The 13,331-nt window shown below is 45.1% G+C and overlaps 1 protein-coding gene across 2 annotated transcripts in view; it reads right to left on the bottom strand.

Moving 5' to 3' along the window:
* ARFGEF2 (ARF guanine nucleotide exchange factor 2) overlaps positions 1-13,331 on the bottom strand; it is a 106,956-nt gene that overhangs the window by 80,673 nt on the left and 12,952 nt on the right. For both annotated transcript variants that reach the window (XM_086702429.1, XM_086702428.1), the window contains exons 2-5: positions 11,662-11,692; positions 10,902-11,025; positions 1,562-1,708; positions 428-607 (exon numbers count right to left, since the gene is read on the bottom strand). In XM_086702429.1, coding sequence (XP_086558555.1) covers positions 428-607; positions 1,562-1,708; positions 10,902-11,025; positions 11,662-11,692 — 482 coding nt within the window. The remainder of the gene's footprint in view (positions 1-427; positions 608-1,561; positions 1,709-10,901; positions 11,026-11,661; positions 11,693-13,331) is intronic.

Genomic DNA, 13,331 nt, shown 5'->3' with positions numbered 1-13,331 from the left:
GTCCCAGCATTGGGGCACCTGGCTGGCTCAGCTGGTGGAGAGTGTGACTCTTGATCTCAGGGTTGTGAGTTCGAGCCACCCCTCCCCCGCCCCCGCCATTGGGTACAGAGATTACTTAAAAATAAGAAAATCTTAAAAAAAAAAAAAAAGTCCCAGCATTTTGAGAAGGATCAGAAAATATGCCAGCCTGTTGCTTAAAAAAAAAAAAATCCAACCAGAAGGATAACATTTTAAAAAGGAGACAAATTCTTTTGATAAAACTCAGAACAAATTCTCAATGTTGATTCCAAAATTCATGCTAGCTTCTCTGCCTTTTAAAACAAGAACAAAAACAGAATTCAGAGGAAGAAGGGATAAACTTTAAAGTGAAACAGTCACATAAAAGAAGATGTTGCATCCCTAGCAGCTGATAACTGCTACCACTCACCACTTGGTTTTCCATGCGGGTGAAAATGACGTTCAGCATCTGAGTAAGGGTAGCCTTGGCAGTGGTTTGATTGATGAGATTTTTGCTGGCCAAATAGATATTGTAACACGTCCTAACTGTCTGCAGAATAGTACCCTCATGAATTTCAATGTGTGGGGACGTCACCGCTGTCAGAAGAGCCTAAAACGAAAACCCACAACATTCACCTTCACAAACACCCACCTGCTTCCCATCCTCCCACAGCCAAACTTTCATACAGGGTTTAGCTTTGTTTTGGTTTCATAAATTTTAAGATGGCTCTGCACACGAAAACTCCCCATTGCTCTGAGTTTAAAGATAATTATTAACTCTATAAAATCCAAATTATTTGATGCTAATTAAGTTGTGTTGAAGAGGGCTTTCTACGAGTTTACTTTTTTAAGAGCCAAAAATACGGACCATTCTCTCAGGAGGGAAACTGCTCTAATTCTATCTCGTCTATATTAATCACAAAATATACAGGTTTTGATAGGCGGTCAGTGTCCTAGTTCCCTGGAGGGTTTCCAAGAGAGCTTTGGGAGTGGCCAACACGGAATCATCCCACACAAAGCTAATACAGTTAAGACTTAAGATCTGGAATGTTGGCTACACCCATCCAGATCCTGTTTCCCAACAAGCAGATGGTACTACTACATGCTAAACCACTCCTGGCAGCACAAATGGAATGGAACAGGGAAATGGGATGGGGGGAGGGGTTGGAATGGAACAGGGAAATGGAATGGGGGCGGGGGTGCAGGACAAGGGGCAGACTGGTGTAAGATTATCAACAAGGACCCACTGAGAAATGGCAGATTGGGAATCCAGAATTTCAAGGAGAAAGACCAGGAGATTTCAAGCCGATCCAATTGACAAGCAATTTACATTGTTATTAGCGGAACTGTTTACTCTGAAAACACACCTGGTTCCACTCTTCTTGTCTCAGCCTGGGCTAATAAATTCTGACACTTAACAAAAGATGTAAGTGATGCTTACACTCTTCTGTTCCAGCTCAGCACCACCTGAGACAACTAACACATGGCAAATTAGAAATCCAAATTCCCAAAAGACACTAGCTTTCTTATTTAAAATCCAGATCAGGCAAACAAACAGAAATACCTTAATTATTTGTAACTGAACTCCTTCATCGGTCTGAGGGCCCTGAAAGCAGTTGCAAATGGTTTCAACAATCCTGTCGATAAGCCGCTTCCCTGGGGCTCCACTGTCGGGGGCGTTGCCGGTGATGTGCCCATATGCGATGAGTTTCTAAATACAGAAAGAACAGACATGAAAAGTTTCTGCCCGACAAGGACTGAGGCTGCCCATGGCAGCAAAAGAAGTGCTTAACCTCTGGTTCCCACAGATCTCTCTGTCCTCCCGGGGCACGGCGGACACAGCCACCCTCTGGGCACAGTGTTCACCCTGTCTCCTCTGGCAGGAGAGCCTCAGGATGGTGAAACGGTGCCCAGTGGAACAGAGTGTAGAACAATCGCCAATACACAACCACTAGTGCGAAGGACTGAGGGACTAAAATCTGTACGGAATAGAGACAGGAAGTCATCAGTGTGAGACGGGCAGTGATTACTCACGAGCCCACTTTCTTTCTGAAGTGATAAAGATGGTCTAGAATTTGATCGTGGTGATCGTTGTACACCTGTCAACGTACGAAAATCACTGAACTGTACACTTTCAATGGGTGACTTGTGTGCATATAAATTGTATCACGAGCTGTTAAAAATCCGTATGTATAGATTTTTCTTTTTAAAAGGAAAGATACATAGGAAACAACAGATCATGTGTCTTGCTTGAGGGGGAACTCAATTCTGCACCTATGTATTAGACGTGTGTCAACCCCGTGGCTGAAGAGGTGCGGGGTCACTTGGGCCATGCCCTCTGGGTCAGGCGACAGACTGGGTTGGAGAGGGGCTGCCTTTCAAAGGCCTGTGCCACCTCACTCATGACCTGGATTTCACCACAGAGAATCTGAAAGCTGGAAAGGAACCCAAAGGTCAGGGGCAGGATGATTTCCAAGCCTGTGTGAGACTCACAATCACCTGAGGGAGCCCATTACACATACAGATTCCCGGACCTCAACCCGGACGTGCGGAATCAAAACTTCTGGGGTAGAGCCTGGGAATTGGTGTTTTTCTCCAAGCTGTCCAGGTTATTTTGAAGGCTGCCCAGATAAAAGAATCACTCATCTGACAAAACCCCTCTAGGATATGTGACTTCTAAGGCATTCTCTGCTTCCACTGACTCAAAGACTCCTTAAAATGCTATTCTATTTTTTACCCTTTTTGGTTCCTGATTGGTCACATCCTTGCCTCTACACACACAAAATGACACAAGGTCCTAAGATTATCTACGGTGCTAGGAAAACCTGCCACTCTGCAGAGGCCGGACTCCGTTTCTCACTGGCTTCCACCCTCACTGACTATGGAAGCATCGCCATTCAGTAAGCAGAAAAAAACAAGAGACAGTGGCTCAGAGTAGAACATGATACCGCCAGATCGTATGACTGACTGAGCAGAAGAGGCCTGCACAGCCTCTGTTCGTCAAGTCCAACCCCAGAGGTCACCACACAGGGGCAGGGGGTGGGGGCGGGAGTGGGGAAGTTGTGGGGGAGGGGAGGCGTGCTAAAATGTGTTTCTGAAAAACAGGTCAAGATGCCCTTTACCTCACCCCCCCTTCCCCCACTGCTGATGCACATGCAGGCTTCGGAAGAGGGCAGCACGGGCTGCCTGGTAAGTGACCTCCGGTTCTTGACGGTGCTTATGCCTTACTCCTAGTGGATGCATAAGCCCATGTGGAGCACTGGGTTATGAGTGCGATGGTTATAAACTCCTCAAATGTGATGTTAACAAGTAGGCCCCACAGAACTGATGCTGCAAAGCAGGACTGAGGTGAAGGAACCACTGGATATTTAATTCAAATACGAAAAGGACTAGAAGTAGTCTCTCTACAGACTCCTGTGAGGGCACATTCCCCTTCAAACTGAACAGGGGTTTTTTTGTTTTTTTTTTAATTTTTTTTTTTTTTTAACGTTTATTTATTTTTGAGACAGAGAGAGACAGAGCATGAACGGGGGAGGGGCAGAGAGAGAGGGAGACACAGAATCTGAAACAGGCTCCAGGCTCTGAGCGGTCAGCACAGAGCCCGACGCGGGGCTTGAACTCACGGACCGCGAGATCGTGACCTGAGCCGAAGTCGGCTGCCTAACCGACTGAGCCACCCAGGCGCCCCTGAACAGGGTTTTAAAGCACGACATTATTCCCTTGTCTGTGCAGTGACACAGGGCCAGAAGAAAGAGTTCCCGTGACCTTCCTGTTCTGCCTTCTCACTCCTTGTGCCAGATACTGTTCTGGGCACTGGAGGTACAACAGGGAGTAAGATGCTCCTTCTTCTCACGGAGTTTATATTCTCCCGGGTGGGGGCAGACCAAAGCCAAAAGTCCTGGCTGCGATCTCCAGGGCCCTGTCTGATTTGTAGACACTTTAAAAGGAGCAAGTTGTTGGGGCGCCTGGGTGGCGCAGTCGGTTAAGCGTCCGACTTCAGCCAGGTCACGATCTCGCGGTCCGTGAGTTCGAGCCCCGCGTCAGGCTCTGGGCTGATGGCTCGGAGCCTGGAGCCTGTTTCCGATTCTGTGTCTCCCTCTGTCTCTCTGCCCCTCCCCCGTTCATGCTCTGTCTCTCTCTGTCCCAAAAATAAAATAAAAAACGTTGGGAAAAAAAAAAAAATTAAAAGGAGCAAGTTGCAGTGATCATGCATAAGACTATCTCATTTTTGGAAAATACAAACTGTGTGTGTGTGTGTGTGTGTGTGTGTGTGTGTGTGTGTGTGTGTGTATACACGCGTGCGTAAATTTTTGTCAATGCACAGGAAAAAACCTGGAAACATAGCAGAGGTCCAGCAGCACGAGCGTGCTTGGCAAGCTCACTTGAGGAAAGCGCTTTGCACAGTGAGTGGGGTGGAAAGTTACTGGCAGGTTTAAGCAAAGGATTAACATGATGTGATACATTTCTAAAGACTCCCCCCGCCTCCCCCCCGCCCAGTTCCTGCATGGAGGACAGACTGGAGGACAACAGGAGGAGAAGCAGGGGACTAGTGAGGAGGCTACCGAAGCTGTCCAGGAGGGAGAAGCTGGTGGCTTGGACTCTGGGAGGGTGACAGAGATGGAGGGTAGAAATTCCTGCTTTATTCCTTGTCAATGCAATGAGATGAGAAGAGGGAAGAGGAGGGAGGCCTCTGGGCAGCTGGCTCGCTCACCCCTGTGTCTAAGGAGGCTGCCTGCACAGGGATGTTCACTGTCACCCTATTTATCCATGCCCCTCAACAGAACAAGAGATAAATAAAATGGTGGTATCACATATCATACGTCAGTCAAAAGAAATGCCCTGTATCTGCAGGTAGCAATACAGCCAGATCTTAAAAACACTACTGAATGTAAAAAGCTGCAGAACACCTGAAACTAATATTATAGGTCAACTTCAATAACAAACATTTTTTAAAAATTATTTTAAAGAAAAGTATTAAATACTTTTGATATAGAGGAGTGAAGACATGGAAGAGGCTGTGTGGGAGAAACATGACTGATTTGTGTTTGGGAAACACTGAGTAGTTGTATTTGGTCCCCATCATCACCTACGGAGGCAGATGACACCACTGTTATTCTGTGTCTGAGGATCCCGGACCCTGGAAAGGTCTTGTCTCAGATGCTAAGCCATCTGTAAGCCAAGTCTGTGCTCTCAGTCTTGACTTATCTGCCTTCTTTATGGACAAAAAGTTGTCATACAAAGTTGGGGTCGTACGAAGTTACTGATATTTTTCAGTCCATGAGAATGACAACTTCATGTGGTTCAACCTAAAACAGTATTAAAATGAGAAAATGGGGCACCTGGGTGGCTCAGTCGGTTAAGCGTCCAACTTTGCCTCAGGTCATGATCTCACGGCTTGTGAGTTCGAGCCCCGCATCAGGCTCAGTGCTGGCAGCTCAGAGCCTCGAGCCTGCTTTGGATTCTGTGTCTCCCTCTCTCTGCCCCTCCCTCCCCCCCCTCAAAAATAAATAAACATTAAAAAAAATTTTTTTAAATATTAAAATGAGAAAGAAATTCCATGTATCCAACTAACATTTTAAAGATGCAAATAAATTAGGGAAATTTGTCAAATTCATAAGATAAAATTCTACCACCCACAGGTAAGGAAAAAAACAATGAAAAAGACGAGAGGAAAAAAAGTATTATGACCTACACAGGCAACTGGGTTTGGGGTTAGCAGTCTAAGGGATTTCAGTCTTACCTTTTTTTTTTTTTTTTTTTAAAGTGTTTATTTATTTATTTTTCAGAGAGACAGAGTTCGAGAGGGGGAGGGGTACAGAGAGAGGGAGACACAGAATCCAAAGCAGGCTCCAGGCTCCGAGCCATCAGCATGGACCCCGTCGGGGGGCGTGAACTCACAAACCGTTGAGATCATTACCTGAATTGAAGTTGGACACTTAACTGACTGAGCCACCCATGCACCCCCAGTCTTATCTTTAAAGTTCTAAAAAAAATATTTAACAGAGAATGTAATCATGTACAACTTTGATAATTATGAATGGATTTTATTTTTAAATTTTTTACAATATTTATTTATTTTTGAGAGAGAGAGAGAGAGAGAATGAACGTGGGGGGAAGGGGCAGAGACAGACAGGGAGACACAGAATCTGAAGCAGGCTCCAAGCTCTGAGCTGTTAGCAGAGAGCCCGATGGAGGGCTCAAACTCACAAACTGTGGGATCATGACCTGAGCTGAAGTTGGGTGCTTAACGACTGAGCCACCCAGGAGCCCCAATTACAAATAGATTTTAAGATATGCATTAAAAAATCCAAAGTTTTCTAGAAATAAGAACTAAAAGATAATGTTTGTGGTATGAACAAGACAGCTGAGACCAGTGGTTCCCTACGGCCTTCACTAGGACATAGAAAGAACTCTATTCATATTTTTCTTATCTTATCCTTTTAAAAGTTCTATTTTTGTTTTATAATATAAATAATTTAATAAGAGTAGTACATGTACATAATCTTACCACTGAAGATATATGAACGTATTAAAAGGTTACTCTCAAAAAAATTTGGTTATTGACATATGTCCAGGGTACCCTGGAGATCACTGAGTTAGGCAAGACAGACCCTAATGCTCCTCCCCTGGCATGGGGGAAGTGTGTGACACACCAGGTACAGAAAGGAGGGAATAAAGAGGATCTTTACCTTTGGTAGAAGTGAGCACCAGGAGAACTCTGTAGGCTTCTCCCCGTGGGGAGAGGGAACTCTAAGCTAACTGTGCTCAGGACAAACCAAACCCAGAAGCATCTCTGCTACCCCATCACCTCTCCAAGCTCAAAGAAGGATGCCTTTATTTATTTATTTATTTAACGTTTATTTATTTTTGAGACAGAGAGAGACAGAGCATGAATGCGGGAGGGTCAGAGAGAGATAGGGAGACACAGAATCTGAAACAGGCTCTAGGCTCTGCACTGTCAGCACAGAGCCCGACGCGGGGCTCGAACTCACGGACGTGAGATCATGACCTGGGCTGAAGTCGGACGCTTAACCGACTGAACCACCCAGGTGCCCCATGCCTTTATTTATTTTTAAAAATTTTAATGTTTATTTAATTTTGAGAAAGAGAGAGAGAGAGAGAAAGAAAACGCGCAGGTGTAGGGGAGGGGCAGAGAGAGAGGGAGACACAGAATCCGAAGCAGGCTCCAGGCTATCAGCACAGAGACCAATGGGGCTCGAACCAACGAACTGCAAGATCATGACCTGAGCCAAAGTCGGCTGCTTAACCAACTGAGCCACCCAGGCGCCCCTAAGAAGGATGCCTTTAAATGCCCAGAGCAGAATGTGGATATGTCTGCAGCAGTCTTCAATTCTGCCTAAACCAACTTTTACCCCTGGACACTGACCTTCCATTTCCAAGTCAGAAGTTACCTCTTGCACACTGGGAAAAGCCAGTCAAACAGGCTTTGCAAGGGCAACCTCCAAGAGGAAATGCATTTCATTTAGTATTCCAGAGGGCACTGGGTCACTTTCTAATGTCATAAAAAGGACAACATATTTTGCATGTTGTATACAAACCAAAGAAATTCAAATGTACCTATTAAATCACAGAGAACTTTCATTCTGCGGGGGGCGGTGGGGTGGGGAGTAGAAGAGCTAACCATATGTCATAGGTCTCAAGACACTCTTAAATCTACAACTCGAGCCAGGACTGTGGCCTCAAGTAGAGCAGGATGTCAGTGTTTCCGTTCCAGAGTTCTACAAACAATTTCTAGGAAAATATAGAACATAAATCATAAACAGCATATTTTTAATCAAAGATGCCAAACCACAGGGTAATAGTTAAGAGGGGTGGTCAGCAACCTTTTTCTGTAAAGAACCAAATTTCTAGGCTTTGCAAGTCATGTGATCTGTTCCAACAACTCAACTCAGCCATAGTAGTGGGCAAGCAGCCAAAGGTAATACATTAACAATGGGTACAGTTGCTGCTGTGGACTAAATGTTTGTGATCCCCTGTTCCTATGTAGAAGCCCTACCCCCAGTGAGATGGTATCAGGAGGAAGAGCCTCTGGGAGGTGATTAGGTTTAGGTAAGATCAGGAAGGTGGGGTCCTTCGTGGGATTAGTGCCCTATAAGAAGAGACCAGAGATCTAATGTGCTCTCTCTGTCTTGTGAGAACTCGGCTGTCTACAAACCAGGAAGAGGGCTCCTACCAGGAACTGAATCAGCTGGCACCCTGATCTTGCACTGCCCAGCCTCCAGAACTGAGGGAAGTAAGTGCCTCCATCTTAAGCCACCCAGTCCGTGGTGTTCTGTTAGAGCAGCCTGAGTGGATTCAGGCAGCCGTGTTCCAATAAAATTTTATTTACAAAAGCAGGTAGCAGGCCAGATTTAGCTCACAGTTGCAGCTTAAGGACCCCTGGTTAAGAATTCAGACAGGGTGGGGAGAGTCCTAGATGCCCACTCAATCCCACCACTTTCTGGGCACAGGAGCTCCGTAGGGTGGTCACTTTATTCTTTAAGCCTCCGTTTCCTCCATTCTGAAATGAGGATGAGAGTTAAGTGACCAGAGGGGTGCTGGGAAGATCAGACACGATGCTGTGGACAGAGTTGATGCAGCACTCTGCACAAGGCCCAGCACTGGCTGAGACCTCAACACGCGTTAGACACCATTCTTTACACATCAGTCATGTGAACTCTCAGCACCAGCTTCAGAACTAAACCGTAACATGAGAAGGAAGCAACTAAAGTTAAACTTATGCCAAATCTCCTCAGAAAATTTCACAGCCACAAATATTTCAGGATAGAAGCAGGACTTGGGTCTGCCATTTAAGAATTCTGGGCTCACAGTATGTTTCACATAGGACAATCTGTACAGAATCTGGTTGAACGAGAAAAATGGCTTTTCATTTGGAAGAACTGCTTCCATGAAGAAACTTTCACCAACTTTCAAGCACAGACATATCAAAGAAGCGAGACTGATAGAGTAAATATTAGACCACCGATGCCAAAAACGTGGCATGCCCACTGCCACTTGGCAGTCCTGTGCCACAGCAGACAGAACCAATCGATCACAGTCCTTTCTCAAGAAACCCAGATGAAGCTTCAGATAGCTTTTCAACACAGCTTCTGGGCAATTACAGAATCTGTTCACTATCCCTGCTCTAGAAAGTCCTGGTAAACTGTGGGCTTCTGACCATGATTTTTTAATTTATCAAGCTTTTTTCATTGATGCTGGTTGCTTGCTGGGGTTAAGAATCAAAGTGAGGTAACCACAAACCTCAAGAGTAGATCTTAAGAAAAAATACAAGAATGCTGGACCAGGAAGAATTAAGAAACCGTAGTTGTAGTCCTGTTTCTTTCACGCTACGTATTATCGGACAAGTTACCTTAACTTCTCTGTTCCTGCTTCTTCATTAAGCAAAGGTAATTTATAACAAGGTCACTGTGGCTCTAATACAGTCGATCCTCATCATTCCCAGATCCTGTGTTTGCAAATGTACCCACTCACTAAAATTTATTTGTAAGCCCCAAATCAATACTTGTGGTACTTTTATAGTCATCTGCGGACACATGCAAAGCGAGGAGAAAACTGAATCACCCGATGCACACATTCCCAGCCGAGGTCAAACACAGAGACACTCTGTCTTCTCGTTTCAGCTCTTTTACTATCAACAGGGTCTTTTTCTGTGGCCTATTTCATGCCATGTTTTTTACATTTCGGTTCATTTTGTTGCTTTTTGACATTAAAAAAATTTTTTTAACGTTTATTCATTTTTTTTGATAGAGACAGAGCATGAGTGGGGGAGGGGCAGAGAGAGAGGGAGACACAGAATCCAAAGCAGGCTCCGGGCTCTGAGCCGACAGCACAGAGCCCGAGGCAGGGCTCGAACTCACAGACCGAGAGATCATGACCTAAGCTGAAGTCGGACGCCCAACCGACTGAGCCACCCAGGTGTCCCGATTTTTTTGACATTTAAGATGGCCCCCAAGGGGCGCCTGGGTGGCTCAGTCAGTTGAGCGACCAACTTCGGCTCAGGTCATGATCTCACAGCTCGTGAGTTCGAGCCCCGCGTCGGGCTAGGTGCTGACAGCTCAGAGCCCGGAGCCTGCTTCGGATTCTGTGTCTCCCTCTCTCTCCGTGCCTCCCCCACTCATGCTCTGTCTCTCTCTGCCTCTGAAATAAATAAACCTAAAAAATAAAAAAAATAAATAAATTAAAAAAAAAAAAAAAAGATGGCCCCAAACACATTGCTGAAGTGCCGTCTATCGTTCCTAAGAGCGAGAATGCAATGATGTGCCTTACAGAGAAATTACACGTGGAGATAAGCTTTGTTCAGGCATGTGTTGTAGTGCTTTGACCGTGAGTTTGATGATAATGAATCAGTAACATCTATTAAATAAGGTGTCTTTAAACAGAAACACACCAAGAACAAACTTATGTACTGATTTATGTATTAATCAGTTGATGAACATGTTGAGGCCAGAGGCTCACAGGAACCTTACTCTGTATTTCCTGTGGGAACCATGGTTCAGCATTTGCTTATTCAGGATTCACAGGGACTTTATGGAATATTATCACAAGTGATGAATATTGCTTATATTTCTCTACTGGATATTATGAATTTTAATGCCATCAAGAAAGAGGTGGCGTAAAAATACCACGTGCCCACGTATACCAACTTTTCCAACGAATCCTAAAGGTTTCAGTTAGAAAACCGCACATAAGAGAGTACAACACAACATTTCTAGGGAAACACATTCTTCTTTAGCTGAGGCCAGATCAGACCTCTTACTTTTCCCTCCCTCATGAGACCTCCATAAAGAATACACTGGATGGCTCCTTTCCTCACTGCCCTGTGAAAGGACCCCCCTGTGGCTTGGAGACAACCCTCCTGACACCATCAAGTTTAAACGTGGTACCTGCAAGCAGTCGAGGGATGTGCTGACCACCCGGGGGGACTTGGACTGGCAAGCTAGCTCAAACGGAAGGAAATACTTGTCGGCTTCGATGAAGTTTGCCTTCGGGGGTGCAGCAGCGCCACGCCTAGGGAAGGAGGAGAGGGCGGAGAGGGGAAATGGAAAAAAGTCTGCTTTTCTACACCTCACTCTAACTGCCCATCCCACTTGTAATCGCTTGACTGGAAGTGCCTGCAAACTGCCTCTGCGGGGCCAGACAACTGAAAACCAAAACACATGCATTAGGACAAAAGACCATAGGGCCACATGCAGAGAGCAAGGTCTCTGACTGGTAGGCTATGTTGACAGCGTCCTGGACTGAATCCCGGCATCAGCTATGTCGGGGCTGTAGTTTTGAAACGCGACGAACTGGCTTCTTGACCATGGAGACGAGGCACAGCCACTTCCGGGACAAGCTGTCCTCCTGCCTAAAGAAGCCGGACATAGAGGGCAAGCAAGGGCTTTGCCTCGTCTGTCAAGAAAAGGGACAGCAGCATTAACCTGATCTTCCTTACCCTTTCCTGCAAATATGCAGTTACCGAGTCGGTAACCTGCTAACCTAGCGTCTGTTCAAACACACACAGAGTCAGGCCCTGTGCCCGGCACTGTGCTAGGAGAGCGTGCGCTGTCCATAATACAATATGAGAAAACACGCACAGAGAGGGGTTCCCGTGGCCACTACCTACTCCCTTAATACTGTATTTCAGCCAGGAGAAGAGCTTACCTCTGCTTTTCTATTTCTGCTTTAATTTCATCTGTGGGGAAAAAAGAAGGGCACGTTAAGAGAATGCAATAATTATGTAAAAGAAAACTTTACTGAAAGATTTGGAAAATATTAAAAAGAATGTTTATCAGAATTTTAAGAATGAAATGCTGATATGAATAAAAAGTGATTACGGTAACAATAACAATAGCTAACACATGCACAGCAGCCATGTTGTGCTAGGCATTGCTCTAAGTACTTTACATACTTTTAATTTACTTAACCCTCAAAACAACCCTATAAGGCAGGTAGTATTTATCTCCATCTTATCTACAGCACGCCTTCTCAACCAAGACACTACTGACATCTGGGAGAAGCTAATCCATTATGGGGCTGTCCTACGCACTGCAGAACGTTCGGCAGTATCCCTGGCTTCTACCAGTGGGATACCAGTAGCAGCCCTCTGCGGTCTGCAAAACCAAAAATGTCTCCAGACGTTGCCAACTGTCCCCTGGGGCAAAACTGCCCAGGTGAGAATCACTGATTTCGATGAGAAACCAAGGCACAGAAAGGTTAGGTAACTTGACCCCTGTTAGATATCAGGAACTGGGGAACTAGAATTGGAATCCAAGCATTCCGGCCCACAGTGCAATGTTCTAGCTATTTCCCTGTTGTGCAAAATGCATGTTAAGGATAGCTACCACAATAATATGGTAATACTATCAACATTTCAACTGTGCAAAAATATGTATAGGAGATTGGCAACAAATATAACAGAAAGCTGTGTTAGTAGAATGACTATTTATTTTTTTCACATTTTCTATAAGCATATATACTTTGTTATTTTTACGTAGAAGTTTTTTTTAATTGTGGCAAACACAAAACTTACCATCTTAGCCATTTTAAAATACACAGTTCAGTGTATTAAGTACACTCATATTGTTGTGCCAAGGTATATAAAAATTTTTATGAACTTATAAAAAATCTTTACCATGGAGGTTATACAACCTCACAGGGTTCCAGAAATAAAGCGTCATTATTCACAAATCACAATCTCGGATAGTCTTATTTCCAGGAGAACAAGGTTTTGTGCCCTTGAGGCAACAGAACACCCCATCTAAATATGGAGAGAATTCTCCCCCATTCTCTTGGTCAAAAGTATTCCTGCACATTAGGCTTCACAGGCTCAACATATTATCAAACCAGGCCACTGAAGTAAGCCTGCTGTGTACTCAGATAATCTCCAAGAGCAGTCTTCTTTATCCAGTCTGTTGAGAACCAGTGGTCTGGATACAGCATTAGTTATCCCGGCAACACAGCTCTGGAAATTACAGATTTCTTTTTCTTGGACAACTATTATCCTAGACTGAACAAGGAAGTGAAAACTCAACAACCAGATTCACTAGAGGTGGCAATTTCTAACCCTGAAGCAATCTTCCAATGTCTTCTTACTGCACACATCAGACAACGGGGGAGAAACACCCAGATGATCGTTAGCAAGCATTTTGCTCATGGACCATCGGGGCTGTGACACACAGGGTCTGTTACAGAGAGCTCTGTGGCATTCCCTTTTGGCACAAGAATCCACTAAGGACGTAGCTGTGGCTTCCTCTAGTGGAGGCCTCCGGGCTGTGGGAGTGGCTCAGGAGACCCATCCAGCCCAGGACACTGGTAGCCAAGCTTTCAGCTGG

This window comes from Puma concolor, chromosome A3, assembly GCF_028749965.1.
Source record: "Puma concolor isolate L17-30 chromosome A3, mPumCon1.1.hap2, whole genome shotgun sequence".
Taxonomy (NCBI): domain Eukaryota; kingdom Metazoa; phylum Chordata; class Mammalia; order Carnivora; family Felidae; genus Puma; species Puma concolor.
This window is presented reverse-complemented; position numbering and strand designations above follow the sequence as displayed.